The 26,871-nt window shown below is 48.6% G+C and overlaps 12 protein-coding genes across 12 annotated transcripts; 5 read left to right on the top strand and 7 right to left on the bottom strand.

Annotated features, from left to right (window-relative positions):
* Positions 1–2,612: 2,612 nt before the first annotated feature.
* optD (uncharacterized protein) lies at positions 2,613–5,123 on the top strand. Its single transcript, XM_058510763.1, has 3 exons — positions 2,613–2,840; positions 2,906–4,756; positions 4,814–5,123. The coding sequence occupies exons 1-3, from the start codon at positions 2,675–2,677 to the stop codon at positions 5,107–5,109; spliced, it is 2,313 nt and encodes a 770-aa protein (XP_058376299.1). The 5' UTR covers positions 2,613–2,674; the 3' UTR covers positions 5,110–5,123.
* Positions 5,124–5,338: 215 nt separating this feature from the next.
* On the bottom strand, positions 5,339–6,093 carry N7446_002013 (FKBP-type peptidyl-prolyl cis-trans isomerase; the record flags this gene model as incomplete). Its single annotated transcript, XM_058510762.1, has 6 exons — positions 5,339–5,378; positions 5,431–5,469; positions 5,556–5,576; positions 5,632–5,692; positions 5,817–5,887; positions 5,960–6,093. The coding sequence occupies 6 exons, from the start codon at positions 6,091–6,093 to the stop codon at positions 5,339–5,341; spliced, it is 366 nt and encodes a 121-aa protein (XP_058376298.1).
* A 337-nt stretch (positions 6,094–6,430) lies between these two features.
* On the bottom strand, positions 6,431–7,444 carry N7446_002012 (uncharacterized protein; the record flags this gene model as incomplete). Its single annotated transcript, XM_058510761.1, has 1 exon — positions 6,431–7,444. The coding sequence occupies one exon, from the start codon at positions 7,442–7,444 to the stop codon at positions 6,431–6,433; it is 1,014 nt and encodes a 337-aa protein (XP_058376297.1).
* An 851-nt stretch (positions 7,445–8,295) lies between these two features.
* Positions 8,296–10,362, bottom strand: N7446_002011 (ubiquitin-specific protease UBP1; the record flags this gene model as incomplete). The annotated part of the gene is made up of 1 exon (XM_058510760.1): positions 8,296–10,362. One exon carries the CDS (start codon positions 10,360–10,362, stop codon positions 8,296–8,298), a length of 2,067 nt encoding a protein of 688 aa, XP_058376296.1.
* A 197-nt stretch (positions 10,363–10,559) lies between these two features.
* On the top strand, positions 10,560–11,186 carry N7446_002010 (Alb1 domain-containing protein; the record flags this gene model as incomplete). The annotated part of the gene is made up of 3 exons (XM_058510759.1): positions 10,560–10,575; positions 10,630–10,922; positions 10,977–11,186. 3 exons carry the CDS (start codon positions 10,560–10,562, stop codon positions 11,184–11,186), a joined length of 519 nt encoding a protein of 172 aa, XP_058376295.1.
* Positions 11,187–11,238: 52 nt separating this feature from the next.
* On the bottom strand, positions 11,239–14,028 carry vp16 (tethering complex subunit VPS16; the record flags this gene model as incomplete). Its single annotated transcript, XM_058510758.1, has 7 exons — positions 11,239–11,487; positions 11,535–12,805; positions 12,855–12,949; positions 12,999–13,492; positions 13,545–13,673; positions 13,725–13,831; positions 13,884–14,028. The coding sequence occupies 7 exons, from the start codon at positions 14,026–14,028 to the stop codon at positions 11,239–11,241; spliced, it is 2,490 nt and encodes an 829-aa protein (XP_058376294.1).
* Positions 14,029–14,237: 209 nt separating this feature from the next.
* On the top strand, positions 14,238–15,678 carry N7446_002008 (uncharacterized protein; the record flags this gene model as incomplete). Its single annotated transcript, XM_058510757.1, has 7 exons — positions 14,238–14,381; positions 14,432–14,575; positions 14,630–14,779; positions 14,831–14,953; positions 15,016–15,171; positions 15,241–15,395; positions 15,462–15,678. 7 exons carry the CDS (start codon positions 14,238–14,240, stop codon positions 15,676–15,678), a joined length of 1,089 nt encoding a protein of 362 aa, XP_058376293.1.
* Positions 15,679–15,777: 99 nt separating this feature from the next.
* On the bottom strand, positions 15,778–17,008 carry N7446_002007 (NmrA/HSCARG family protein; the record flags this gene model as incomplete). The annotated part of the gene is made up of 5 exons (XM_058510756.1): positions 15,778–16,124; positions 16,176–16,268; positions 16,327–16,374; positions 16,436–16,589; positions 16,649–17,008. The coding sequence occupies 5 exons, from the start codon at positions 17,006–17,008 to the stop codon at positions 15,778–15,780; spliced, it is 1,002 nt and encodes a 333-aa protein (XP_058376292.1).
* A 350-nt stretch (positions 17,009–17,358) lies between these two features.
* Positions 17,359–18,955, bottom strand: N7446_002006 (bestrophin family protein). Its single transcript, XM_058510755.1, has 4 exons — positions 18,671–18,955; positions 18,471–18,612; positions 17,856–18,412; positions 17,359–17,790 (listed from the first exon to the last, which is right to left on the bottom strand). The coding sequence occupies exons 1-4, from the start codon at positions 18,793–18,795 to the stop codon at positions 17,388–17,390; spliced, it is 1,227 nt and encodes a 408-aa protein (XP_058376291.1). The 5' UTR covers positions 18,796–18,955; the 3' UTR covers positions 17,359–17,387.
* A 593-nt stretch (positions 18,956–19,548) lies between these two features.
* Positions 19,549–20,722, top strand: N7446_002005 (uncharacterized protein; the record flags this gene model as incomplete). The annotated part of the gene is made up of 3 exons (XM_058510754.1): positions 19,549–19,657; positions 19,724–19,918; positions 19,986–20,722. The coding sequence occupies 3 exons, from the start codon at positions 19,549–19,551 to the stop codon at positions 20,720–20,722; spliced, it is 1,041 nt and encodes a 346-aa protein (XP_058376290.1).
* An 850-nt stretch (positions 20,723–21,572) lies between these two features.
* N7446_002004 (FHA domain protein) lies at positions 21,573–23,488 on the bottom strand (the record flags this gene model as incomplete). The annotated part of the gene is made up of 3 exons (XM_058510753.1): positions 21,573–22,331; positions 22,383–22,479; positions 22,530–23,488. 3 exons carry the CDS (start codon positions 23,486–23,488, stop codon positions 21,573–21,575), a joined length of 1,815 nt encoding a protein of 604 aa, XP_058376289.1.
* A 1,150-nt stretch (positions 23,489–24,638) lies between these two features.
* Positions 24,639–26,689, top strand: vac8 (protein anchor VAC8; the record flags this gene model as incomplete). Its single annotated transcript, XM_058510752.1, has 6 exons — positions 24,639–24,812; positions 24,920–25,040; positions 25,091–25,269; positions 25,314–25,503; positions 25,555–26,304; positions 26,358–26,689. 6 exons carry the CDS (start codon positions 24,639–24,641, stop codon positions 26,687–26,689), a joined length of 1,746 nt encoding a protein of 581 aa, XP_058376288.1.
* Between the last annotated feature and the right edge of the window lie 182 nt (positions 26,690–26,871).

The following is a 26,871-nucleotide window of genomic DNA, read 5'->3' as shown; positions in this document are numbered from 1 at the left end:
TTCATTCAGCTTGACTTGACAGCTCTTTTGTACTTCTGTACCCTGGAGCTAGTACATGTATCCCACTACCCAAATTCTCTATGCAATAGCTTAGGTGACAGGTATACTGTCACGTATGTAGGTTGTCATTTCAAAAGCTGGATGGGGATCGGGCCGTCCACGATCGATCGAACGCGTATACGTAGCTCGCGCGGAATCCTCGACCCCTTTCCGGTCCCAGGTACTCGGTGTTTCAATTTCCAACGCGTGCTCTTCCCTTGGAGTATCCCGCCCCCTGGGTCGGTGGGGAGCGGGATATTATCATCGTTCCGCGGCGGCGGGTTTTGTGGGGACTTTTGCACCGGAAGAGGAAGGTCAATTTCCGGTTGTATATAGATTGGGCATAAAGGGTCATGTTGTTATCCTTGGGAGCGAGGGATGTGTTGATTTTCCGAGGTTGTTTGTTTGCGGGATTGGGATCAGATGCAAACTGCACGCCGTAGAATATACAATCGGTAAGTTACTGTAGCAAATACACCAGTGAAGAATGCTTGCTTGGTTTGATCCTTGTTTTTAACCTGCTGCAACTGGTCTTTGGTCTTTGGTGCAGCGGGAGCTCGGATCCTCGCTTTCCAGCCATTCCAGGGTTTTCCTGCAGATATAGCTGCAGCTCTCATGCAAGATCTCTGAACTAAAATCCCAAGGACACAGACGGTCGGGTCTGCATGATCTGAGCCGGGGCGGATGTTCGATATTCAATAGATGCTGGATACGGCTTAGTTCATATTTGATATTCGATAGTTACCTCCAACAGAAGCCTAGCAGATGTAGACTAGATGTCAATGTCAATGGGACCTATAGCACGGATGTGATCAAATACAAACCGACTCGCCACTTCCACTTGATTGCCGCAATCACTGGTCTCGATCAGATGCATTCAGCTCGGTCGTACACTGTACATGTGAGTAAGTTCCATTCAAGCGAAACATACATACATGTATACTCTCCCCATGGGGAGGAGGAATGGATAATCAGACCCACTGAAGATCAAAGCTGAAGATAGTGAGTCAAACCTAGCAGCATACATTAACAATAACATGACCGATGAACTCATATCTGCACGGCAAAGTATGAAAGCTGCAGTTGCAGTGTGAGTAACCCAAACACCCCCGGGCCCCCGGAGGTCCATCCGCGGTCTCGGCTGCATCGATCGACAAGGATGTGATGACCGTGGCGGGGGTGTTCACGTTCAGTGCACCCGGAGACGTGTCTAAGAGGCTTGAATGGCTGATTGATGTGTACATCCTTTCAAGCGTATACCACCCCCTGATTCATCGCGAAGACCATATGTGGCTCACTAACACGGCATGCGGATGACACTGTCGTAAGCCGCTTGACTCATGTCTTGTGAAGGGCTCGACCGGCGGTGCTTATTGGGTTGTGTTGGGTGGTATTCATCTCCTCTGCTGACTCTGGTGGTTTTGTTGTTTGGTGGGAGCTTACTTCCGAGGGTATTTGCGTTGACCGATATTTGCCATCGGGGAATATGCAGTTATGTTTGGATGGGCGCTACTGTACGGTGAATGTACTTTCGACGCTGTCGAGTAAGCTACATGTAGGGTCCCATTGCAAATGCCAAATAACAATCACAATCACAATCTTTACAATCTTGTTCGAGAATGCTTCTTCACCGTCTCTGCATGTGTGAACCCGTCATGTGGATGTAGTAGGCCGGTCCCCGTTGGCAATGTAGCGGACGATGCGTCTTTGCAGTGATTCTTTGGGTTGCCTAGTTGAGCCTAGCTGGTGATATATTTGTTCTCTTTGGTTGATATATAGAGTGTGTGCATGTGCGCTTCCGTACTCTAAGTTATATATCTAAACACGGGCCTTGGGATCCTTCGGTCGCATTCGATATTTTAATCTGCTCTGGCCAGAAACATCCGCGCTCTACGCGTCTACCTTCTTGAAACTGTCATATTCTACGTACAAAAGTAACATCCTGGACTCATAGGCAGGGAAGATTTTATATCTGACTGGAGAAAAATGTCCGAACAGTTATAATAGTCATGCGATAACCTTGCTAGCTAGTGGCATGGGTGCAAGCGGAGTGATTGATTTGCATCCCCGATATGCGGTCGGATAAATGGCAACTGGCGGTGAATTGTGATTCCTTCGTATTTCATCTAAAGCAGGATTGGCTTGCGCTTGGATGTTTGCGATATGAGATTGCTTAACTGTCGGTGTCCGTTGTCAGGTTTCCCTGGTCTAGATCAGTCTTTCTATCTTTGTCGCTATCTTTCTGTCGGGAAAGCCCTTAGTGTGTAGCAAGTTTCTTCGTGCTGATAACAGTTGTTTGTGGCGCGATGTATATTTGGTCTCCGTGACCGCCACTCAGCAGCCCTACAACTTCTAGAGTTCCAACCTTACAGTAGAAGCAGCTTGCACGATACCACTTCATGATATATTCCTTACAGTAAACATGTTCATAAATGCGACAAGAGTGTGAAGAGACAGGAGCGGGGTATAAGACGCTTATCTTGAACTAAGCTCAATAACGCTTCGTTCCCAAGCACTAACGCGTCGTCTTATCAGTTTCCCCGCGCCAGAAGAACACTGAGTAGCAATAAAAACCCATGTATTCTGCTAGAATCCATTGTAGAATATCCTCGCGGATTGCGGATGAAGAGAAAGCATGGCCTCTAAATCCCCCGCCCCCGAGATCAAACCTGCGATCATTGATGAGGAAGAACTAGATAAAGGCCAAATTGTCAAGGCTGAAATTGATACTACCAAGAACGAGGATGAGAACGAGAATATCGAGTTTGACTATGAATCGAATCGATCACCATTTCCCGAGGGTAGGTCTTGAAACTCCTCTAAGATTGTTGATCTATATATCTCAGCCCTACTAACAAACCCAAAGTCAGGGCTGTTGTCCCCGAAACAGACGACCCAGGTCTACCAGTCAACACAGTCCGGATGTGGCTGCTGGGAATAATCTTCACGATCCTTGGCTCTGGAATCAACCAATTCTTCTCACTGCGCTATCCCAGCGTGCACATCGTATCCCTAGTGGCGGAGCTGTTAGCCTACCCATGCGGCGTCTTCCTAGCAAAGGCCCTCCCAACAACCCCAATAAAACTTGGCCCATTAGGCACATTTACTCTAAACCCAGATCGATCATTCAACATCAAAGAACACACAGTGATCGTGATCATGAGCAATGTCTCCTTCGGATATGGAAGCGCAGACGCAACAAACATCATCCAAGCCTCGAGCAAATCATTCTACAACTTCGGGTTGACAGCCGGCTTCGACGTCTTGATCGTCCTCTGCGCTCAACTCCTCGGCTTTGGCGTTGCAGGTCTCGCAGCACCATGGCTTGTAGAGCCAGCAAGCATAATCTGGCCCGGCGTGCTATCCAACTGCGCAATGCTAGAGACTCTGCACTCGCGCGCAAATCATATAGCAGGTGGATGGCGAATCACCAGACTCCGCTTCTTCCTATATGTCACAGCTGGCGGCTTCGTCTGGTATTTCTTCCCGGGATTAATGTTCACAGCTCTCAGCTACTTCACATGGGTATGCTGGATCGCACCCAAGAACGTGATAGTCAACCAGCTCTTCGGTATGCAAACCGGTCTCGGATTGAGTCCGATTACCTTCGACTGGAGTCAAATCGCCTACAATACAAACCCACTTCTGTCACCATCTTGGGCGGCGTTGAACGTGTTCTTCGGATTCGCTTTCTTCTACTGGATTGTCGTGCCGGCGCTTTACTATACGAATGTTTGGTTCACGGCATATCTCCCGCTCATGACGAGTGATGTATATGACAATACGGGCGCAGTATACGACACGGCGCGAGTAATTGCAGCCAATAATACCCTCAATGTCGATGCATACCGCAGATACTCCCCTCCATTTCTAGGCGCAACCTTTGCCTTCGTGTATGGTCTATCTTTCGCCGCAATTACATCGGTTCTCACGCACATTGGTTTCTGGCATGCGAAAGACCTCTGGGCTGCACTGAAAGGCCGGAACAGATTAGACGTCCACGCGCGTCTAGTCCGAGCCTCATACAGACAAACACCGTGGTATTGGTACGCGGGGATTATAGTAGTGATAACAGCCATCGCCATCGCCATCGTTGAAGTCTACCATACCAACCTCCCCGTCTACGGCGTCTTCCTCGCACTCATAATCCCGGTAGTGTATATGGTCCCTTGCGGCATCGTACAAGGCATAACGAACGTCGACGCAAACCAGTTGAACGTCTTATCCGAGTTCATTGGTGGATACTTATTCGAAGGCCGTCCGCTCGCAAATATGATTTTCAAGATTCTTTCGACGGACGTCGTTGGTCAGGGCGTTTATTTTGCTATGGATATGAAGTTGGCGCATTACATGAAAGTCCCACCTAGGACTTGTTTTGTTGCGCAGGGTGTTGCTACTATTCTCGGGGCTCTTACTCAGACGGGGGTTACGCTTTGGATGCTTTCTAATATCGCGGATATTTGTGAGTCTGGGCAGTCGGATGGGTTTTCGTGTCCTAATGGTCGCACTGTTTATTCTTCGTCGGTTATCTGGGGTCTTGTTGGTCCTCGGAGGTTGTATTCTGCTGGGAGGATTTATTCTTCTTTGTTGCATTTCTTTTGGATTGGCGCTATTGCGCCGATTGTTACTTGGGCTTTGTATAAATATACGCGTCGCGAGTTTTGGAAGTGGATTAATTGGCCGTTGATCTTTGTGGGCACTTGGAATGTTCCTCCGGGTATGTGGCTTTGGTTCTTATCTTTTGCATCACTGCTAACTTAAATCTTTGCTTTAGCCACCGGCATTAACTACTCCAGTTGGGCGCTTGTCAACTTCGTGTTCAACCATGTCTTCCGTCGTCGATACTTTGCCTGGTGGACGAAGTATAACTATGTCTTGGCCGCGGCTCTTGACACGGGCCTTGCTCTGAGTGGTATAGTTATATTCTTCTGCATTTCATACCCTGGTGCTACATTCCCATCGTGGTGGGGAAATACGGTGTATCTCAATACTGCTGACGGGGAGGGCGTGGCTTACATGGCTATGCCGGAGGTGGGATACTTTGGACCTGCGAATGGCACTTGGAGCTAGAATAAGGACCTCCCTTTGGCCTGTTTTGGTTTAGTTGCGAGTGCCAATTGGAGAGAGGACATCTGCTGGCAGTACTCTTTCTATTGGTGCAAGTATTCAACTTACCCTACTGTACAACGAATCATTAGCCTAAATGACAATTGTGTACAACCAACTTGGAAGAAATTGAGGCAGAAGTAAGTGTAGTAAATGAAATAATTCCTTTTCTCTAATGAATCCAATAGCGCATTTAGGCGCTCTTGTTGTTGATCTTGAGGAGCTCGACTTCGCTGTAATATAGTTAGCACCTTGAAAGCGAATGATGCAAGTAATCAAACCTACAAGATCAGAGTAGAGCCAGCAGGGATTTTGCCAGCTGCCCTGCATAGCAAAAAAAATGTTAGCACTTCACTGGACGGATATCCCGGCAGATAGAACTAATCGCCGGATATCATGCATTCACATACTTGTCACCGTAGCCGTAGTCACTGAGAAGAATGTCAGTAATTTCCCAGTTTGCCATTCAATAAAGCCTGCACTCACGGGGAAATAGTCAGAGTGGATTTCTCGCCCAGGGTCATCTGCATAACACCCTCATCCCAGCCTGCGCATTTACAAATCAGCTATCCAATTCTAAATGCAAGGCATGAACCCAGAAACGATTCCAAATATAATCTTATCGGAACCAAAGGGGAAAAAAGCAAGGAAGGAAGGAAGGTAAAAAATACCCTTAATGACCTGTCCAACACCAATCTGAACATTCAAAGCGCCACGACCAGGGGATCGGGAGCTATCAAACCTGCAAAGATGAATTAGTATTCCAAATACATACAATAAGCCCAGTAGATGTAACGCGTGATGGTCAGCTTACTGCTTGCCCTGGAAGCCCTTGTTGGACTTCTTAGCATCGTAGAGCCAGCCCGTGTAGTGGATTGAGACCTTGTCGCCTGCTGCAGGCGAATCGGAGCCGTTGCCGCGGGTGATGATCTTCCTCTCGACGCCCATTTTGAAATATGTTGTCAACGTAATGTAGGAAGTAGAGAGCAGGAGAGAGGCAGAGGGGCGATTATTTTTTGAAGTGGGGAAGTGGCGGATGCGGCTAGCCCCGTATCAGATGGGCTTGATGTATGTGAAGTACACTGCAGGATATTTGATGGTTTACATTTCTATATACCGGATAGCTATTTTGTTAAATGTGTTTTAGGCTTCCGGCTTAATAGTGTGCTATCAACAATTAGAATTTCGGTGGGGTATGACCTATACGTATGAATCTAGATGTGATAGCCCGCCCACTCAGATGAAGCCGGAGACGAACTATCATTAAGCCCACTGTATCCAGTACTTAAAAGGACGACGAAAACGACGAACGCGAGGAAGATGAATCTGAACAAGAAGCACTGCACGTCGGAACAAGAGGCATAGCAGAACAAGGTCTAAGAACCCACCTCCGATCAACTCCAACACCATGAATAGGAATAAAAGAGTGATTAACCCTCTTCCTTCCCATATCAATAGTACACTCCCCAAATACTCGTTCAAGTCGACGGTCCAGTTTGCTCTCCTTGTGCACTCGATCCTCCCCCTGGAAAAGTTTCTGTCTCCTCTCCGATACAATCACCAGATCACAATCAAAGTCATTCAGATACATCGATGCAACCTCCAACCGGAGACTGTCCCAGTCAATATTATCCGGGATCCATTCTTGGATTGGTTGGAGTGTACTAGGCTCATAGACCCATTTCGGCGCCCAGATCTCGAAGTTCAGAGGCATCCGGATTCGAGACCGTCCGCTCCATAGGATCCATTTGTTGCGCGTTGGAACTAGAGTACTGCGTCCCTGGAGGAGAGTCAAAATATGACCCATTCGGAGGAAGTTGTTGTCAGGGTTGATGTTCAATTTGGTGAATTCCGAGTCTGATCGTCTGATGATCTCCAGGACTCCAACTGATGAGGTTGGCGGTTGTTGAAGCAGCATTTGTTTCCAGCTGGCGTCTTTTCGTAGATACGCTTCTGCTTTCTGGCGATCGCTACCGCGCATTGGAAATCTGCTTACTTCGACCGCCTTTAATTCGGAGTTTTCTTGTTGCTTGAGGAAGAATTGGGCCCAGAGGATTTCTTCTAGGAGAGGATTCCGTTTGCGTTGGGTGCTTTCTGTGGCTTTGGATTTGGACGGTTTGAAGAAGAGATTCTCTTGGACTCTAACTGATGTCTCAATCATGTTTTTCCATGTCCGACATACGCGTTGGCCGGATGTTAGAAGTGTTCGCATGTCTATATGTAGAAGAATGGTTTCTAGGAGTTCATTGATGAGGAAGATGTCGTGAGGTTGGTGTCGTGAAGGACTGGTGATAGACATCGTCGGATATGATACAGAGTATGAAAAATCAACTGCTTCTTGAATTAGAACAGGAAGTCCAAAAGTTTTAAATATTGTGGTGATGGTGTCATACTATATGTTGATCAGATAGTAGGTGAGGACCCTGGGGCTGGACCTTGAGTAGATCTATATAGACTCGTGTATAGCACAGCCAGATGAGGGGAAAAATCACAACTAAACAGACAATGACACAGATTTTGTAGAAGATTTGATCAGACAGGAACTCTGAAAGATAAACAAAGCATTTAATTCAACCTTTCAGAAAGAGTACCTCCGAGCAATCTTTTGCTGCGGTGGCTGGCCACAAGGTACTTGGTTAGGTGCTTTCCGGCCATGATGCGCCTGGGTCTGTTTCAACAAGGTACCATGTCTATATGCGGGTAGAAATGATCTCCAAATGCCAGAAATTGGAGTGTGTCTTTATGTCGCAGAGTAAGTCGCCTCGCAGCTTGGTGTTAGTGACAGCATGACGACGCCCACCCGAAACATCAAAAATGCGACTTTCAATGATATTCAAGCAGATACGAGTACATACGGAAACGTGTCTCTAAGGAAGCATTGATCTGAAGGCCATGACTCTCACAGTACGCAAAGTTAGATGGATGAGATAAGTAGAAACAAGATGGTCAAATCAATTCCCTTCTTGAAAGACGGAGGACCCGTAAAAGTACATAAACTCATACAAAATACTCCCAAACACAGTGGAGTGTGAGATCAACGCCGCAAATGGAAATTGCTATCGGGTATCATGATGCAGTGGTCGGCTACATGGCACGACTATGCTGGTAAAGCAGAAAAACAAGAGATTGGAATACAACAGGGCAGAGGCATCATGCAGTGATCATTGAAGGCAAATCAAGTTCTTCTGTCGGTGTATGATCGCCTGAAGGCTTTAGGGGCAGGTCGACAGACGTCAAATCCTCCGTTGGAAGTGAGACGCTCGTAGCGCGAGAAGTGCAGGAGCCAAAGTCGGTGACGGTGGATGGGGCGGAAAGGTCTTCGGACATGGTGTAATTTGAGATTGATTCAGCATTCTCGAATTGAACGGATTCAGCGGTCTCGCACTGAACATTTTCTGTGGTGGGAGTCTGACAAGGTTGGAGAGAATCATCCATGGCTTCGTAGAATAGCATGAAGGCACCGCCTTGGGACATGACATGGCCTTCGCTAACCATCGTCACGTCACCGTCGCTGAGCTGGTACCAACGCTCGGACTTTTCCTCGTCGCCTTCGGCTTGAAGAACGTGATCCGGAACGGGAGCTGGGAAATCTAACGTCGAATACTTGCGGTAACAGATGTAGTGGCCGTTCTCATGACGGCCGTGGTGCGTGACAATAGCTCGCAGTGTGTACCGTCGGCTGGGAACTTGAACAGCCTCGCCGTGTTGTGGAAGCATCGACTTGGAAGGGTCGGTCTCCCATTGCTCGGGGGCCTCATCAGACTGGCTACGAGCTTGGGTGCCAAGACACCAGCCATTCAAGTCGATCATTTGAGGAAATCTGACTGCAGCGTGGTTCTTTGTCAACATCCCATTCGTTTCATCGAAGAGACTGCGGTTGATGTGGACAGCAAGGCATTGAGGGGATCGGGCAATGACCGCCTGTCGTGATTTGGTAGTTGAAACACGGTTCTTCGCAGGGATGCGGCAATCCTTCAATGTGGTATCGCTGATATCGTTGCCCTCCAACGCTGCTTTGACGGCTTGAAGGCGCGACAGTGTATCGGCTTTTAATGCATCGGTAAACTGAGACTTCTCTGCGCCAGGAAATTGTTTCTCGTCCCCTTCAATCCCAGCAAACATTTCGGAAAGTTTTTGATGGTACTGGAGTAATGTGCACTTGGCGCATTCCACACCATCGATGGGCTCAAGTGTCATGTATTGGTCCAGACAGTCCACCAGGTCATATTCAAACTTTGCCCCAAGAGGGACTGTGAGGCAATTGAACGGAATTAAAGAAAGCCCTTCCGTCCATCCACATTCCATGCACCCGACCCGTTGAGCGAGTAGTCCTTCGAGAGGATTGCGACTTGACGCCTTACCACTGGTCCGGGTTGAAGAGTCGCATCCCTCAGAAGTAGACATATCGGAAACGTTGTCGCGCACGATATTTTCCTCCCGGCCTGCGATTTTCAATCCCATATTCGATGTCTCTCCGTGTGAAGCGAGCCGAATCTCAAGGTCGATTTGGTCCACCAGCTTGGAAAAGTACTCTTGTGCATCCTGTTGTTGCCAACTGCTCATAGACTTGAGATCCGCCGGGATCCACAGCTTTGTTCCATTGTTCGAAGGATTGTTCAGACATGCGATGATATCACTCAGTGCCTCATGCTTCGAAAGATAAGTCTTGTCCGAGTGGTGGTTGACATTGTGCGCGAGAAACGCTGCAAGAGACTCCAGCGAGGCCAAGCCCTGGATGATACTGTTCTGATAGCATGAGTTGTCCCAATTCCCAAGACCCGGGGGCTTAGCCTCCTTTGTATTTCCGAGCAAGGCGTTTCCGAGGCCGGAGAGAGAGCGGCGGCGAAAAGAAAAGGCGAGATGGGAGGTATCTATGCCGAAGATTCGTTGCATTGCGGCGTTCTTCTGCTCAAATGGCGACGGGGGAGAGCCCGTGGGAGTTGGTGATTCAGGGTCGGACATGCGAGGGTCCAATGCGACAACGAGCCGGGACGGAGTGAGGTAAACCAGGCCCTTCCAGACAAGATGGAGAACTGATATGGGAGCGAATCCGAAGTAATCGAGAAGTAAATAAAAAGAAGCCAGAGCGATCAGACCGGTCCCTAGCGCTTGGGTGTTTTGTAGCGCTGCAAGAGCGGTCTCATAGTGGCTGATTTGGCTTGCGTAATGAACGGGGCGGTTTGGAAATATAGTAGAATGCTCGTGGCGAGGGTGCATTGTTGTTTAAACAAGATGTTCTGCCACCGCCAGTAAAAAGCTGGGTGAGCATGAGTGGGAGATACTTCAGAACGGACATCGCGTGCATGAAAAGCAACATGGTATACCAAACTGCGCGACTGGTCGTTATGGTCTGCCGTAAACTTTTTTTATCGATAGCGGGCTCCCCACGCAACAGATAATTTTCCAAAACAACCATGGCGAAGAGCAGACGTAAGTTCTTGAGTCGATTTATTGGATCTAAAGTTATCTAACACATTTTTACAGAACAGTCAACACGTTCACGTGCCGCACGCCGTGCAGCTTCGCCAAGTCTCGACTTGGATAAGTCTGTGACCTCGCTGCCTCGTGCGGAATCCCCTGCCGCTCAGCGGCCCTCTGTTCTGACCGATCGTCGCAATTCTGGCATTCAGAAGAAGAACAAGAACGACAAGAAGCTTTCGAGGGCTCAGCGGTTAAGGCAACAAAAGGGCATGGACCGTGCAGAGGCAGTTCTGGACCAAATGGAGATTAAGAAGGCTAAGAGTCTGGCACGTGGTAAGGTCGTCAATAATAGAAGGGTATGTATTACATTGTCTCGTTTTTGCCTACTGTTGCTCACAATACCTCATTAGGCTGACTGGGCGGATACCAACCGCAACTCCACGGTGTTCACCGCTCTCCAACAACAAGAGAACGAAGACGAAGACGAGGCTGAAGATGGCGACGAAGCTATGGCCGAAGATACCGAACCGCCTGCCAAGGCTGTCGCAAGCACAAATGTCTTCCAGATGTCAGATGAAGCCTCCGGACCCGCCACAGACGACTTTGACGAGATCACCTGAACATTGTCAGAGGCCTGGGCGATACCGAAAGCAAGTTGGAGATTCTCTGCGCTCATTTCCTCGGTCTAAGTTGGTTGATCATGCGCTCGATCTCGGTGGCTGCAGGACCAGAGGCTTTCGTTCGAAGGAGTTCCAAGGTATTGAGGTCCTTGCTCTTTTGGGCCTCTTCGCCCGCCTTCACAATCATTCCGCATTTCATCCACATCTCGATTCGCTCGGCGGGCGGTACGTGGCTGCACTTCGGGACGAAGACCGAAGCTAGCTTTGTGTTTCCGGCACCCAGAACCTCGTTATAGAAGGGCTGTCTTGTAAGCATTTTTCTGGGTAGTGGGATTTCGATTTTCTTACCTCCCACCCAATTGGGGACTTCTTGATCTTAGCGATTTCTTCCAATTCACCCCAGTCACGTTTGGCTACCAAAGCCCTCAATCTCAACCACCAAAATGTCTTTTCGGGCATTTTGAATTCACTCTGGATCCTCTGTGCTCTTTTACCGTAACCACCTCGAACGAGTCTGTAGACTGTCTCATTGAGACTAAGACCAAGGAACTCACTGTGATCTGCCAGGTCTTTATCCAGTGCGTCCTGGGTTTTCAGAAGCTGGGAGGCTTCAGAGACCAATTTCTGGTGTAGTACTACAGTTGGCTCCTTGGAATCCGACAGAAGGCGAGTTGCCAGGTGAAGCTTCTCGGTCTGACGCGTCAAATCCGTATCCCGCAATGCTTCCGTCAATAGGACATTAGCACCGTCAATGGGTCGGTCATCTTGGTAGAAAAGATCTTTGAGTAACTCCACATCTTCACCTCGTGCAGCTGTCTCTACCAGTGCGGAGGCCATAGGGCGGGTGTTAATCATACGGAAGAAGCTCGCCAGAGGAAGCTTGCTCTTGAGATGCAGAAGCACGAAGTTGACTAGGTCATCATCGCCACTCTCAATAGCCTTATCAAGAGCGAGTTCATCTTCTTCCATGTTAAGGAGCAATGGAACTTGCTTGCCGCCCCGTGGTTCATGGTTCAACAACTGGGTGGCTAGGTGGGATCGACCCTCGTCGTAAGCAGCCTGGGCGATAGCCTCGAAAGAGATTCCCGGCTTATTGTTGAGCCTTTGGACAATGAGCTTGCAGACAGCCTCATCATCAACTGTGGAGACCTTAACTTTTTGACTTGCCCAATGCACATAAATCTTGTCCGCTGGGATCTGCAGGTATTCAGAGACCCGAATTGCAAGCAAGTACTCATGTCGGTTGATTAGTCGTTCTATGAGGCCCTCTGGTGAAAGACGTAGGTATTGCTCGTAAGACAAAGGTAACCCAATCTTGTAATCTCTCAGTGCTTTCAGTACTCGTAGCTTTTCCGTCATTTCTACGAACTCGTCGCTGTTGTAGAGTTCGAGCACCGATTTGCCAAATGAGGCAGCTTTGAGTAGGCGCTTCTGCCAGTAAGCATCGAATTCATGACCCGCTGCTTTGATACAGGTATCCACCGCAGATGGTAGACTTGATCGAATTCTTTGAATGTTCTCGTCGGCTTTTGGTGATTTCTTCTCCAGCTGATCTACCGAATCCAGCAGTACTGAAGCAGGGGAAGATGAACCCAAGCGGAATATCTCTTCGGTGACACCTGGAATTTGTCAGTGGGAGTCTGATTGCTTCCGGCATTGGTGACTTACCAGCAACCTTGTGTAGGAACTCGCATGTATCATTCGTGATGAGACGGACTCCATCAAACTCCGGTATAACATGGACACGACCGTCATAGTAGTATCTGATATAATTAGATTATGTAGCAGTATCGAGCTAAACGAAATACTCACTTTGATGCGGCCCCGTTTGGCCCGACCAGATGGATTTCATCTTCCCAGGCAAGAATCACTGCGTCATCGCCACACCAGTTCACCGTGCTTGGAGGTACGCGAGACTTCGAGTCATATTCGCTGAACTTATTTTGGAAGTCATTGCTAACTACCCATAACTTCCCTTCAGCAGTGAAGAGTGCGACGAATCTTCCAGTGGGAGACACGCTGATGTGTTTGAAAGGACCATCTTGCAGAATCTTGTCTTCTGCTTCTGTTGAGTCGACAGAGAAGACCGTCTTGTCGACAGCCAGGAGGACCTCAACGGAACGAGATAGAGTTTGTGCGGGTGGAATTAAGGCCCAAGATGATACTTCGCCTTCCGGGCAAGGTGCCAAGAGCCGCGGACGTGGTTCTTCATATTTGGACACAGCGATCAGCTGGTTGTTGGACAGTAATGCCACGAGGCCAGATGCCCAAAACTGGCAGGCTCTCACGCCATATTCTTCGGCTCCCTTCACATGGTTAGTTTTTTTCCATGCTTGAATGCTAACACGCTAAACTCACATTTCCAAGCGAGAAGGAGGTAAATTCTCCGTCCAGGCCAAAGTAACGGCGTACGGTGCCATCCTCGGAGACAACCAGGAGCTCTTCCTTGTCGGACCAGCCTAATCCGCGAATAGTAGCTTGCTCCCACTACAGGTGAGTTAGCTCAAGCGCGTAAAGACCAAAGGAATCGTAACAAACATTAATGCGACTAATCTGCTTTCCAGAGGAGGAATAAATGTCGATCGTTGATCGCGAAGACTGAGAATCGCGCAGCCGAAATGGCTTGCTTTCATCACGATAGATCGCTAACAGACCCTGGGTTAGTTCGAACTCCGAATTCAAACATTGCACTCTTACCAATAGCTCCGCCGTAAGGGGCGCCTGCGGCGATGTAGTTCTCCAATTCAACGTCTTCTTCAAAGATGGCGTCATAGACGGCGATTTTGCGATAGAAGCTATCTCCAATCTTCTCCCAGTTCGCGAGAGGATTGGAAGGCGCCATATTGAAGGATTCGCCACAGATGACAGGCTTGATACCTCTCTATCCCCGGTGTTGAGCTGTTGATGCTCGAGCGGGCGGGCATTCGGGGAAGCTATCAGGCGCTAACCCAAATCGGGAAGGTTTCCGCCTTGTTTGTCAGGCGCTGATATCCCGCAAATGCCCACCCGTCGTTTCCAAGGCACTTTCGTCCTCATTTATCCTGTTGAAGCATGGATGATCCGGGTCTTGATGAAATTGCTCGTCAATTATCCGATCTGGAAGTGGCACTCCTTCTGTGTCTTGTTGCCCGTGAACACTGCCTGATCGAGACCACCAGTCATTGTATTCACGACCTCGCCAAAGAACTTGCCTTGGTAGGTAGTGAATGTCTATAATGTAATAGGCTCTAGCTAAGTACATTTAGATTGCCACAACTACCTTCAATTATTCATATTGCATTATCGACTGCTCCTCGGCAACGTCTATTGACGATGTTGCCAATGATGTTCTCACTCCTGACGCACGAACACAGCACCGCCCACCGCGTCCATGGCTGAGCACTGAACCAGTATGTCGACCTGGCATCTGTCAAGATGTGCGTATCCAGCACTGACAAAATCAGTCAAGCAAACGTTCATCATATAAGAGCTTTGATGACCCGAAGAAGGGACCAGTCCCTATTGCTCACCTTGCTAGCAGTAATGTCGTAAATGTTGTGATCGCCAAAAACCTCAACTTCGTCAGCGATGATATTCAAGCACATCTCCTACAGGTAGGGAACTTGGACTCTGTCTCACTAAATGCATACTAAAAAGTGGTATAGTTGATGCGATCAAGGGAATTGGTCGTCGAGAGTGGCACCCTTAATGCACCCGACGAATTCCTGTTTATCCCTCTTGTATCTCGAGACTCTGATCAACTTCAACCACCTTTGAAGTTTCACCTGGTGAGTGGAATGCCCAAAACAGTATATCTATCTTCATTATCCTCTGGCTAATGTCACGGTAGAACGACAACCTTTTCATCTCCCACTTTCATAGCCCGGAGTCCGGCTACACTTATCTCGAAGAAAACGATTGGCTTTCAGATGGGCAACTCTCTGCCTCATCTGTTATTCATAATTCAAAGGGTCACCAAATAAAGGGGCCAGCTATCACCCAAACGGTATGTCATTCTCGTTTCTTGTTCCAAGAAGAAAATACCATCGACTGACCATGGACATATGAAATACAGGTGATAGAACAACTCCAAGAAGCAAGTACGACAGTATCTACAAGTTCTGAAGTTGTTCGATACATCCAAGACATAGTTGTCTTCTTACGGCTCAGTCGCGCTGTTGCCGGTGGTGTATCTGCCAAAGCCAACATCCAATTTTCCCGATTTGCACAGTGAGTGTGGTCACTCAACGCATCCTATCAACTGAAGAATCTCCCCTTGTTGACTCTTTAACCCAGACTTCTAGCACCTCTACATGGAATCGATTATCTAACCCCTTCAATCGTGGCCTTGGCTGCAAGGAAGGTCTTCCGCCATCGCATCATCGTCACAGCCCCAGGCGAAGACCGCAGTCTACAGTACGGAAGTAATATACATGCAGTGTCTCAGGTTCTCGCTGATGTTACACCGGATACAATCCTAGATGGTGTTCTGGCTCTGGAGCCACCGTTATAAGGATTGGAAAGCCCGCTACCTTAATTTTGCAATGGATACCCAATACAACTCGTTCAAATTCTGTCGCAAAGCAAGATATCATTCCAGAATGATTACAGGTCAAGGCCCAGTCCACGAAGCCCGCTCCATCCACTCCACAAACGTACTAGCCCTAACCCCAAGATCTTCCCAGGACTTATCATCCCTAAAATTCATAGTCCCATAACAAACCTTCTCGTCTGGAGCAACAGAAATCCACTGCATCATCTGTCTAATATCCTCCTCATACCCTTTGCCCACGGTAGAGGCCACAGTCGCACCCCACTGGTCAAGTGTAATAGGATTAAAGACAGCCTCCCGTCCAGTCCTTTCTGTAAATATCTTTGCAAACTCTGCAAATGTCAGCTTTGGACCGACGACCGGGTATGTCTTTGACAGTGTCTTCTCCGGGCCGAGGGAAAAGATTTCTAGTTTGTTAGCTTATATCCATGTCGCTTGTTATGTTCGGTTGGTCTTACTTGCGGCATATACCCCAATGTCATAACTCGGGTCAACCCAATCGGCGAGTTTGTGTCCTTCTATGGGAGCACAGAATCGCACAATTCCATTTTCTGTGTTGTAGTCAGACTCGATGATGTTGGGTTTCCGTACGTAGCTCGTGGCTCTTACCTTCCTGTCGACAATATTGCGACCATTGCATATTGGTATAAAACAGTCCTTATTGGGCACTGGTAAGCCATACTTCGCTCCAGCCTTTTTAGCTTGTACTATCACATACCAGGATGCAACGAAGTCACAGCCGGAAGCTCACGTCTCGCCCAATTCTCAATCTTCGACTTATTGTCAAAGTGAAAGACCTTGCTGAACCGACCCTTACTAGCCTCTGTCAGATTGGGCAAGCTACTCATCACAAAATGTTGCACATTGCAAGCCTTGAAATGGAAGTCAGGTTGATTTTTATTAACCTGTTCTAGGTGGGAGTTATGCATACCTTGGCAGCATCCAAAATGTTACGACCAGCCTCAAGTTCATGGTCCATATCTTGCTCAGTCTCGATCTTCTGTCCGGGAAGTCGATTATTCGTTACGGCGAATACGCCATAAGAATTATTGAACGCTTTGAGCAAGGATTCACTGTCGTAGACATTGGCTTCCACGAGTTTCAAGCGGTGGTTGTTTGGGAATTTTGCTTTGAGTTGCTCGGCACTAATAGACGCCACATCTCTAGTTATAGCGCGGACGTGGAATGATGGGGTAGTTATCTTGAGAAGTGCCTGGACGACACCACCGCCTTGGTTTCCAGTCGCTCCGAGGACTGTGATGATTTTTAGGGTGTCGTGCGCAGAGGACATGGTGATGCCTCGGGAGCTCAATTGCGCCGGCTTTCCTTTATTTATCTATCTCACTTAGGCTCTGTTGGCCAGATTGTATAGAGTTCAAAGATGTGAGTGAAATAAAATGCGTCGGAAGTATACATCTGGTGGATGACGCAATGCTGGTGGAACACTTAACAGCTGGGTCCGTATATCCGCAATGTTCCAACATCGCCTGCATGAACAGAAGTTCGGATATACATAGTCATTACTGTATAACTGGCAAGTACTGGGAAAACGCTTGCTTATAATCATAATGTTCTGCGATCATAGATATGGTTCGATACAGATAGGAAAATACTATGCATGTCTTGAAACAAAAACACACCTTCCTCTTCCTCAACCAAAAGCATAAGCGTCACCTTCCAGTACTAGGCCTCAACCTCAAAAATAAGTCTGGCGGCATATACTTGTCATCTCCATCCCCATTGGTACCATCATTTCGATTAGGCGTCAAACACAGGTCACCATGATAAGCACCAGCTGGCTGATGTCTCAAAGCATCCATAGCTTTCGAATGAGTCCGCCACTCCGACAGAACAACATCAATCTCAGTTTTAGAGTCACCAGCAAGGGCGTCCATCTTGATATCGTTCCGGTCATAGCCAAAGGGATCCTCCAACTGAGAACCAATCCCCTCGATGCCATAAAGCGTGAAAATAACGAGACTGACAATGGGAATTGCCCACCACCCCATCTCGTCAACCATAGCAAATGGCAAAACACAACCAAATAGCGCAAGCACTTGCTTCTGATGAATCCTAAATAAAAAGTCAACACATTAGCACATCTCACTCAGCCAAAAATCTACAAAAATGACACCCACAAATGAGCCACCGGAATCGGAGTCAACTTAATAGTCTCCATGCGTCCATAAGCATCAGTCAAAGTATTCAACTGCGCCTGCATCTGACTAGCCCCAGGAGCTGGAAACCAGCCACGCTCCTCGCCACGCTTAATAAACCCGTCAATGAAGAAAGTCAACTGAAACGGAAGACCCAGGCCCTCATCCTCATGGCCTTCCAACCCAGCCGGTAACAGGTTCGCGTATTCAGGGTTATACAAGGTCCCACCACGATGGTTCAAATCATCGGCAATGGAACTACCAAATACCCACGCGGCTCCCCATTCCGCGCGGAGGTGGTTTTTCACGGCGTAGGGGATGGCCATGAGGATGCGGATTGTACGCTCGATGTCTTCGCGCTCTGAGGCAGTTGGGGGCCCGCGCTTGGAGCTGTAGCTGTTTGTTGCGATTGTACGTACTAGGTTGCGGACGCAGGTGTTTAGTGCGTTCATTCCGTTGCGTCCGTCCCAGAAGCGGTTGTAGGATGTTTGGTTGCGGAAGACGAGCATTAGGCCTACTACTATTGACAGGGAGGGAATCTGGAGGTTTGTTTTAGTGATTTTTGTTCGAAGGGTTTGGCTTTTGGGTTGGACTTACGATCGTGCTAGGTAGACCAACTGTGTCGAAGACATAGGTGTCTAGATACACGATCAAGGCAGTGAATACTGCATGTAAAAAGACGGGGAATAGGATTGCCCCGTGGATTGCTCCTTTGATGAATCTGAATACTAGTGGCCATCTGCTAAATGTTAGAAAGCGCGACTAAATGGTAGAATAATGAGGATCAGTTATCGCACCGTCTTGGCTTTGCGCGTGAGGACAGTCGGTGAGGATGGGTGCTGCGCCGTTGGTGATGGCCGAAAACGGTGGTGTTTTGACGACTCAAGGTCGGAGTTGGTGGCTCGCTGAAATTCAGCCTCATTTTGTATGGATATTTCGATTGAAACCAAGCTGATCTGAAGGTGCAGCCTTTGATAAGATGGTGACCCTATTTGTTGATGTGGCGCTTCAAGCCCCTATCTCGTGGCAGCCCCTTTCTTGTCGTGAAACTTGATCAAAGCACTGAGATAAACATGATTAAGATGATTCAGAGCTGGTTGACATGAACAGAGAAAGTTGAGTCTTTTGCAGAGTGGGGATCCCGGCGATCTTGCCAGTCTGGGTGTCCTGGCGGTCTGCTGCAGCTTGCGCCATGACGAAACATTGCATGTTAATATGCGTATGAAGTGGTCTGATTATGGAGATACACAGAGATAGACATTTCTCTTACTACTAAAGCTACTTTCTAATTCAAGCTCTTGTCTACTGCAACGTTGGCTTGTTATTTATAAATGTTTACCAGTCAACAAAGCTATATCTAAACATGAAAATAAAGCCACCCAACTTCTCACCTTTAAGCCTTGTTCTGAACAGTGAAACGGCCACGCTGTTTCAAATCTCTCGAACTAGCACCAAGCTTAGAAGCATTGTTATTCCAAATGAAGCTTATTGAAGCGCATGCCATCTGAGCGATTTGATTCGCCCAGCGGAACTGAGCCACCGAGCAAAATACGCCGTTTCCCCCGCCTCTTTCTCTTTACATGTACGGAGTACCACTCAGTTTGATAACTATATGACTTTAACGAACTGGATCCTACGTGAGATAGGTAGTCATCCAAAAGGATAACATTCTCCCATGGATGACGATATCTCTTTCGCAAGCTTTGGCTTGGTGGTCCTCGACGAGATTCGGTTTCCTAATCGGAAACCTTTAACAAATGTACTAGGAGGGTCTGGAGCTTACGGTTTGTTTTACCTACTTACCTATCTATACCTTCTCGAGGACAGCCGAATTCCTAACATTCCTCTAGCGACTCTGGGTGCTCGATTATTTCTCCCTTCTCCGCAGAGCCGCTCAATAGTCTGGCCAATCAATATTGGAAATGACTTCCCAGAACCCATTACAAAACTCTTGCAGAGCTGGGATACACAGTTGGTTGTTAAACAAGCATCAGATCAACCCTCGACTCGAGGGTTACTGGAGTATCAAGATACCACATTCGGACGTACGAAAGGAACCCCTTTTCATTCGCCCTCTGCATAACATATGGAATGAGCTAACTCATTTTCCAGCCAAGAAATTTAAATATACCACACCAGTTCTCACAATGCAGGAATATGAAAGCACTGAGCTTCTGTCTTCAAAAGTATACCACTACCTCGCCACCCCGGAAGATATGAAAACACGCATATCAAACATCCTCGCTCTTCGAACACAGGTCGGTATCCAAGACCGACCTTTAGTAATCTGGGAGCCTGCACCACTGGCATGTAAGGCAGAAACCCTCCAAACGTGTCTAGAGGTTGCAGCTTTAGTGGACGTGTTCAGTCCAAACCACATAGAGCTGGCGCGCCTTTTCCAGGATTCTCCCATTTCCCCTGATAAATTCGAGATCGAGAGATTAGCTTTGAAAATCTTAGACAGTGGCGTCGGTTCCGAAGGAAACGGCGTAGTGGTTATTCGAGCTGGTGAAAATGGCTGTCTCGTTCAATCGCGCGGCCTTGCTCGGAAGTGGATTCCTCCGTTTTATGAGACAAAAATCGAAGAAGAGCAGGCTTCTAACGTTGTTGATCCGACTGGAGCTGGGAATGCTTTCTTGGGAGCATTTTCCGTTGGATGGATTCATACCGGGGGTGATGTAGTCGAGGCAGCTTCTTACGGGTCTGTTGCTGCATCGTTTGCGTTGGAGCAGGTAGGAATGCCGGTGATGAGTCGTAAATATGATAGGGAGTTGTGGAACGGGGTTAGTGTTACTGGACGATTGTTGGATTATAGGGCTAGGCGGGAATCTGAAATTTGTGTGGTGTAGCATGGTACAATATATATCGGTAGCTTGTATAGAGGACATCTTTGTGTTTATGAAACTTGTTCGTGGGATACATTAGTTAAGTTAAAGTGCTTGTTGATTCTTGCAGTCTCAACTAGCTCAGTCTGGTTCCAGGGTTGAGCGCGGATGCTTATTTTATTTTTAAATTGACATCAATGAATAAAATCACTTCGATCAGAGTTCAAGCCTCGTTCCAATGAGGGAAATACAGAGAAGGATGCTGTAATATTCGAGGGCAGGGACAAGGTGTCTAGATAGAAGTTGGTCTGTCGTTAACTCGAAAGGGACATCGTTCTTGTGTGTGATCCGATTAAGACAGACGTTGCAAAATATTACGCTCTCTACTGTGAGCCTTTGGGCGTCAAATCACACTAAGAACTCGATGCATGGTGTCTCTTTCTCTTTACCATTGTCGAAAAGATCTACGTATAAATGGAATATCCAAAAATGAATCATCAAATTCCTACGCTCCAGAAACAACAGTCCAAACTGCTGCATGGGTATAGACAGACAAGAAAACTATTAACCATATGTCGACGGACAGGAGAGCACCAGCTGGTCATACCAATTGATGAATAAGGAAGAAGAGGGGGACGTAGAAGAGAAATGGAAGGAAAATGCAAAATAGTGAGGGGATGTAGATGTGTAGAGCTGAACCAAGCAGCGCCACAAACAGAAAGTAAAGGGTAAAGAAAATCATCAAATGCATAACATAAATGGACGCAAAAAACCACAGAATGCCAAAATATATAGGTATATACTGATGCTGACCAGATCACATGTTCCAGAACAGTGCGGTGTAAAAGTAGAAGTGAATGTATGACAGGTGACACTAAGGCATTCCAGCTCTTCCGTCGAAGGCGAGGGGGCCGGAGTCGTTGCGCGGTGTCAGCGGGTTATCGTCTGATGTCTCTGAGCGCCCTGGGGTGTCCGACCGCAATTGAGCTTGCCTGTCTGGCGGTATGCTGAGGGGTTGGCTGGGTTGCCAGCCGGGCATGCTGATTGTGGCGCTGCGTGCGAGGTCGGTGTTGCTGGAATCGGGAGCTGGTGAGCCGGTGCTTTGTGCGTCGTCGGAGCGGGTATCAGTTCGCAGGTATTCTTGAATGAGCAGGTGCTCCAGGCCACTTGCTAGGCTATCTTCTTCGATGAAACTTCCCAATTGGTCGTGATGGATGAGCAAGCCTCCCGCACCATTTGATAGGCTAGCTTCTTGGGCGTCATTTGATAGGCTAGCTTCTTCAGTATCATTTGGTAGGTTTTCTTCTTCGGTGACATCTCCCAGTTGGTCTTCAGGCTGATCCACGTCATTTGTTGATGGGATGTTTTGGCTTTCCGATGATACCTCTGGTTGTATCTGCTCGGTGGGACCATGTTGTGGTTCTTCTTCTTGTTGCTGATGTGCTGTTGCTGACTCCTTCTCGCGCTTGTCTTCGAGGTCATTGGAGTCGTCTACCTCTGCGCTGAGATCGGTGAATGCACGACAATTGGGGCATTGGAACATAGGATAGTCAGGCGAGTGGAGCAGTCGGCTGATACATTTGTAATGCCACACATGTGCGCAGGCTGCCATGAACAAACATTGGTAGGGGCGCTATGAAAAGGTTAGTGGCGGAACAGATGGAGAAAAGGAAGGAAAACAAACCAGAACAGATCCCAGGCAGATAGAACACTCCCGACATCCCGAGTAATCGGCTGTCTCGCCTTTACCCAAGTTTTTGATCAGGCTTTCTGTATTTTTGCTGGAGTTTGCGTTAGCATCATATACACTACAGCCGGGGAGTCATCTTACTTGAACTCGTTAGGCTGCTGTTGCCATGATCGGTTGCACTCGATGCGAATGCGAACACATCGGAAGATCATCTCTTCCCCACCACGGAAATCAATACCCAGTTGGACAATATCCCCGTCTTTGATCGAATACAGACGGGAGACCATATTGGGCTGGCTTAGGCGCATATGGTTCAAAAACGTGCCCGACGAGCTCCCCACATCCTTGATATGCCACTGTCCATTGACGTACAAGAACTCGCAGTGTTTCCGGCTCACTACCTTGGACTTGAAGCCCACAGGGGCATCCGAGGGTTCGGTGGGGTTAGGGACGGGAATACCATCGCGTTCTGAGTATCGACCCACTCGAATCACACAGCTTTCAGACGGCAGGGTACGGGCGACAGGAACAAAGGGTAGTGACGGTCTCGTGCTGGTACTCGCGTGGGAATCCTGATAAGGGAAGAAACGAATGGTCGCCTTCTTGTCTGGTTTCGGCGAGGTCATCGAGTCCTCGGGGACGCTGGTTGGCGCGATTCCATCGGTTTGCAGGGAATTCGGCTCAGGGGATGCACTAGATTCAGAGTTTTGTCGATCTTGTGTGCGCGGTGGCGGGTGCTGTGCGGCTGAAGCGCTCCTCAGCCGAGCCATGACATGGGCTGTTGTCTGAGGGGCTTCGTTGGACTGAGTCGAAACCGCGGAATCAGCAGAGGAGACGCGACTGGTAAGGTCGCCAAAGCCTGAACTTTCAGAGGGCGCCGATGTGTACCGCGAGAGGGCTGGGTGATCGGTATCTGGGCACGGAGTGGAGCCCGCGTTCGAGTTCTCCACCGGGTTCGGCGAGTTGGGCCCAGAGGTCGACGAACGCCAGGGGAATCGACTGCTCAAACTGCGATTTTGCGTGTAGTTTCGCAGTTGGCCGATACGATTCAGGCGACTGGGGCGAGGGTCGGGGAGGCAAGTGAAGGCGGTGACTGACATGGTGGGAGGAAATCAGAATCGGGGGGTGGGAATAGTCTAAATCGAAGCCAAGAGACGATCAGGATTCAAAGAAACTCGAACGTCACGAGGATTAAAAGCAAGAATGGTAAGACATCATATGATGGAGGAGAAATGGAGAGGAATCAGAGAATGAAAAGTCCAGTTAAAAAAGAAAAGAAAGAAGAAAGCGTGAAAAGTCTGGTTCAGTTGGTTATATGATGTTACCAGCCGTCCTGGGTCCTAAGTGGAGTTGGCTGATCGCATTCTTCGTCTCTACACCGGAATATCTACTTCTACTTCTTTTCATCACTTTGATTTGCCTCTCTTTTGCGGGGAAGTAGCCGCAGATTGCCTCTTTGCGCCACAGGATATGGTCAGCAGGATTAGCCGATGGAAGCGGGACAAGCATGATATTGATATTTTAGGTCTATAAGGAAACAGGAAGGTGAAAGTGTTGAAAGAGACATCTGCTGGCGGATCGACTGCGTATCTGCTGAGTTCTAGTGAGATATCAAGTGAGAGAGATATACATGTATCTCTCATGTGAAAGAGCAGTTGACCCCCTTGAGAGATCGCCAGTCTGGTGATCTTCTGCGTCACTTGAACTTCATCACAAGAAGTGTGCACGGACCCTGGGATGGAATTTAGTATATAGGGGGAGAGAGAGAATAGAGAAAGTATAGAGTTAGACAGGGAGAGTGTAGGTATAGAGTAGAGAAGAGAGTAGAGGTGCAGCCCTGGAGGTGCAGGTGTTGACGTAAACGGACCATTGGTCAGCGTGGACAGCTTCGATCGGAGCTTAAGCTCGCAGAACACATGAAGGTTGCTGAACTTGGCTTGACTTGACTTGACTTGACTTGACTTAACTTGAACTTGAACTTGAACTTGAACTTGAGAACTTAAGAATTGCATTGCAGGAAAGAAGAACCATCAAGTTGTTACCAGCCATCTCTCGGCGGAGCTAAACCTCCCCTCCCTATCTTTCTACCTCGACACCTCCAACTCTCTTCGCCATTTTCCTTTTATCACGCGCCGCCCTTGTGCTCCCTAATAAAAGCTTCGGCTTTACACAACTCACCATCTATTTTCACCTTCCCCTCCCGCTCTTGCCCTCGAGACTCGTTTCGGCCCTGATGCGGGCCTGTTAGGCATGAGTGGAATCGCAACCGCCTGTCTATCGTGCCTGTCGGCGGTGGACCGATGGTGCCATATCACAGCCTGTCTCGGTCCGATCGGTGGTCGGTCGCGAGATGGGATCTACGAGACGACCTTGGCCGATAATGAGCGAGAAGCTGTCTCAGACCTGCTCGGCTACTTGGAGAACGTACGTGCGACCTCTCTGGACTCGCGTCGAGTCGGGTTTGCCTGTGATGGCGACCGCGCCCTTGCCCTTGCCCTTGCCACATGCACATTACTGACTTTGACCTACAGCGCGCAGAGACCGACTTCTTTGACGGCGAGCCTCTACGGGCATTGAGTACGCTGGTTTACTCTGAGAATGTCGACTTGCAACGAAGCGCCAGTCTGACCTTTGCCGAGATTACTGAACGAGGTACGTATCTTGGGGCGAATGGCGATGATGCAATATCTGACATTCCCCAGATGTCCGCGAGGTCGACAGCGATACTCTCGAGCCGATACTATTCCTCCTTCAGAGCTCCGATATCGAAGTACAACGAGCGGCCAGTGCAGCGCTGGGTAACCTCGCCGTCAATGGTTGGTTCCCTACCCTCATTTTCAATCTCGCCTCCGATTGCTTACTAGGTATAGCGGAAAACAAAGTCTTGATTGTCGCCCTCGGGGGCTGGCTCCCCTGATTCGACAGATGATGTCGCCCAACGTCGAGGTGCAATGCAATGCTGTCGGATGTATCACGAATCTTGCGACACATGAAGAGAATAAGGCCAAGATTGCTCGCTCCGGCGCTCTCGGTCCTCTGATCCGGCTGGCCAAATCCAAAGATATGCGTGTACAGCGCAATGCGACGGGCGCATTACTGAATATGACCCATTCCGGTAGGTGACTCGGTTTTCTCCCAATATGGACCTAATCTCTAACATGACCAGATGACAATCGCCAACAACTCGTCAATGCCGGCGCCATTCCCGTGCTCGTCCATCTGCTATCTTCCCCCGATGTCGACGTCCAGTACTATTGCACAACAGCTCTCAGCAACATTGCCGTTGATTCGACCAACCGGAAACGCTTAGCTCAGACTGAGTCGCGCTTGGTACAATCATTGGTTCATCTCATGGATTCTTCGACCCCGAAAGTGCAATGTCAAGCTGCGCTCGCTCTCCGAAACCTCGCCTCCGACGAGAAATACCAGCTTGAGATTGTCCGCGCAAAGGGTCTCTCCCCACTGTTGCGACTCCTTCAATCTTCCTACCTTCCTCTCATCCTATCCGCCGTCGCTTGTATTCGCAATATATCCATTCATCCTCTCAACGAATCTCCAATTATTGAAGCAGGCTTTTTGAAGCCATTGGTGGATCTGCTTGGTTCAACTGACAACGAAGAGATTCAATGTCACGCTATCTCTACGCTCCGTAACCTTGCTGCAAGCTCCGATCGCAACAAAGAACTCGTCTTGCAAGCGGGAGCTGTCCAGAAGTGCAAGGACTTGGTCCTTCGGGTTCCTCTCACTGTACAGTCTGAGATGACCGCTGCGATCGCTGTGCTGGCCCTCAGCGAGGAGCTGAAGCCACACCTTCTCAACCTCGGGGTCTTCGACGTCCTCATTCCTCTGACCAACTCTGATAGCATTGAGGTCCAAGGCAACAGTGCTGCTGCTCTGGGCAACCTTTCATCCAAGGGTATGTTTCCTCTCACACCTGAATTTCCCCATGGGAGTGCTAATGAAATATAGTCGGCGATTATTCCATGTTCGTTCGCGATTGGGCAGATTCCAATGGTGGAATCCACGGCTACCTTTACCGTTTCCTTGCCAGTGGTGATCCAACATTCCAACACATTGCCATCTGGACCCTTCTCCAACTCCTCGAGTCTGAAGATAAGAAACTCATCGGACACATTTCACGATCTGAAGACATCGTACAGATGGTCAAGTCGATTTCAGACAAGAACATTGAGTCCGACGAGGAGGAAGTGGATGACGGCGAAGGCGAAGTGATCACCCTCGCCCGTCGCTGCCTCGAGCTGCTAGGAGCAGGTCCTAAGCAGACCCTGGTGGAAGCTTAACCTCTCTATTTTGTCTATTTGTCCTTTGTCTAATCTCCCCTGTGCGCGCCAATTTCTCCGGTCCTTTCTGTTCAGCCAATCTTCAATTTGGCCTGCTTTCTTTCCCCGCCACTGGGTGTTTTATGGGCATCGAATTCATTTGACTCGGGTTACTCCTTCTCAGCGGGCATTTGGATTGTGGA

This window comes from Penicillium canescens (assembly GCF_028828765.1).
Source record: "Penicillium canescens strain IBT 15451 chromosome Unknown utg000002l_segment0_segment0, whole genome shotgun sequence".
NCBI lineage: Eukaryota > Fungi > Ascomycota > Eurotiomycetes > Eurotiales > Aspergillaceae > Penicillium > Penicillium canescens.
This window is presented reverse-complemented; position numbering and strand designations above follow the sequence as displayed.

Coding starts and splice junctions, on each gene's coding strand:
- N7446_002006 (XM_058510755.1), bottom strand. CDS start 18,795: ATGAGGCTGAATTTCAGCGAGCCACCAACTCCGACCTTGAGTCGTCAA. Junction 18,613..18,670: donor TCACGCGCAAAGCCAAGACG/GTGCGATAACTG, acceptor AACATTTAGCAG/ATGGCCACTAGTATTCAGAT. Junction 18,413..18,470: donor TTGGTCTACCTAGCACGATC/GTAAGTCCAACC, acceptor ACAAACCTCCAG/ATTCCCTCCCTGTCAATAGT.
- optD (XM_058510763.1), top strand. CDS start 2,675: ATGGCCTCTAAATCCCCCGCCCCCGAGATCAAACCTGCGATCATTGAT. Junction 2,841..2,905: donor TCGATCACCATTTCCCGAGG/GTAGGTCTTGAA, acceptor ACAAACCCAAAG/TCAGGGCTGTTGTCCCCGAA. Junction 4,757..4,813: donor CACTTGGAATGTTCCTCCGG/GTATGTGGCTTT, acceptor TCTTTGCTTTAG/CCACCGGCATTAACTACTCC.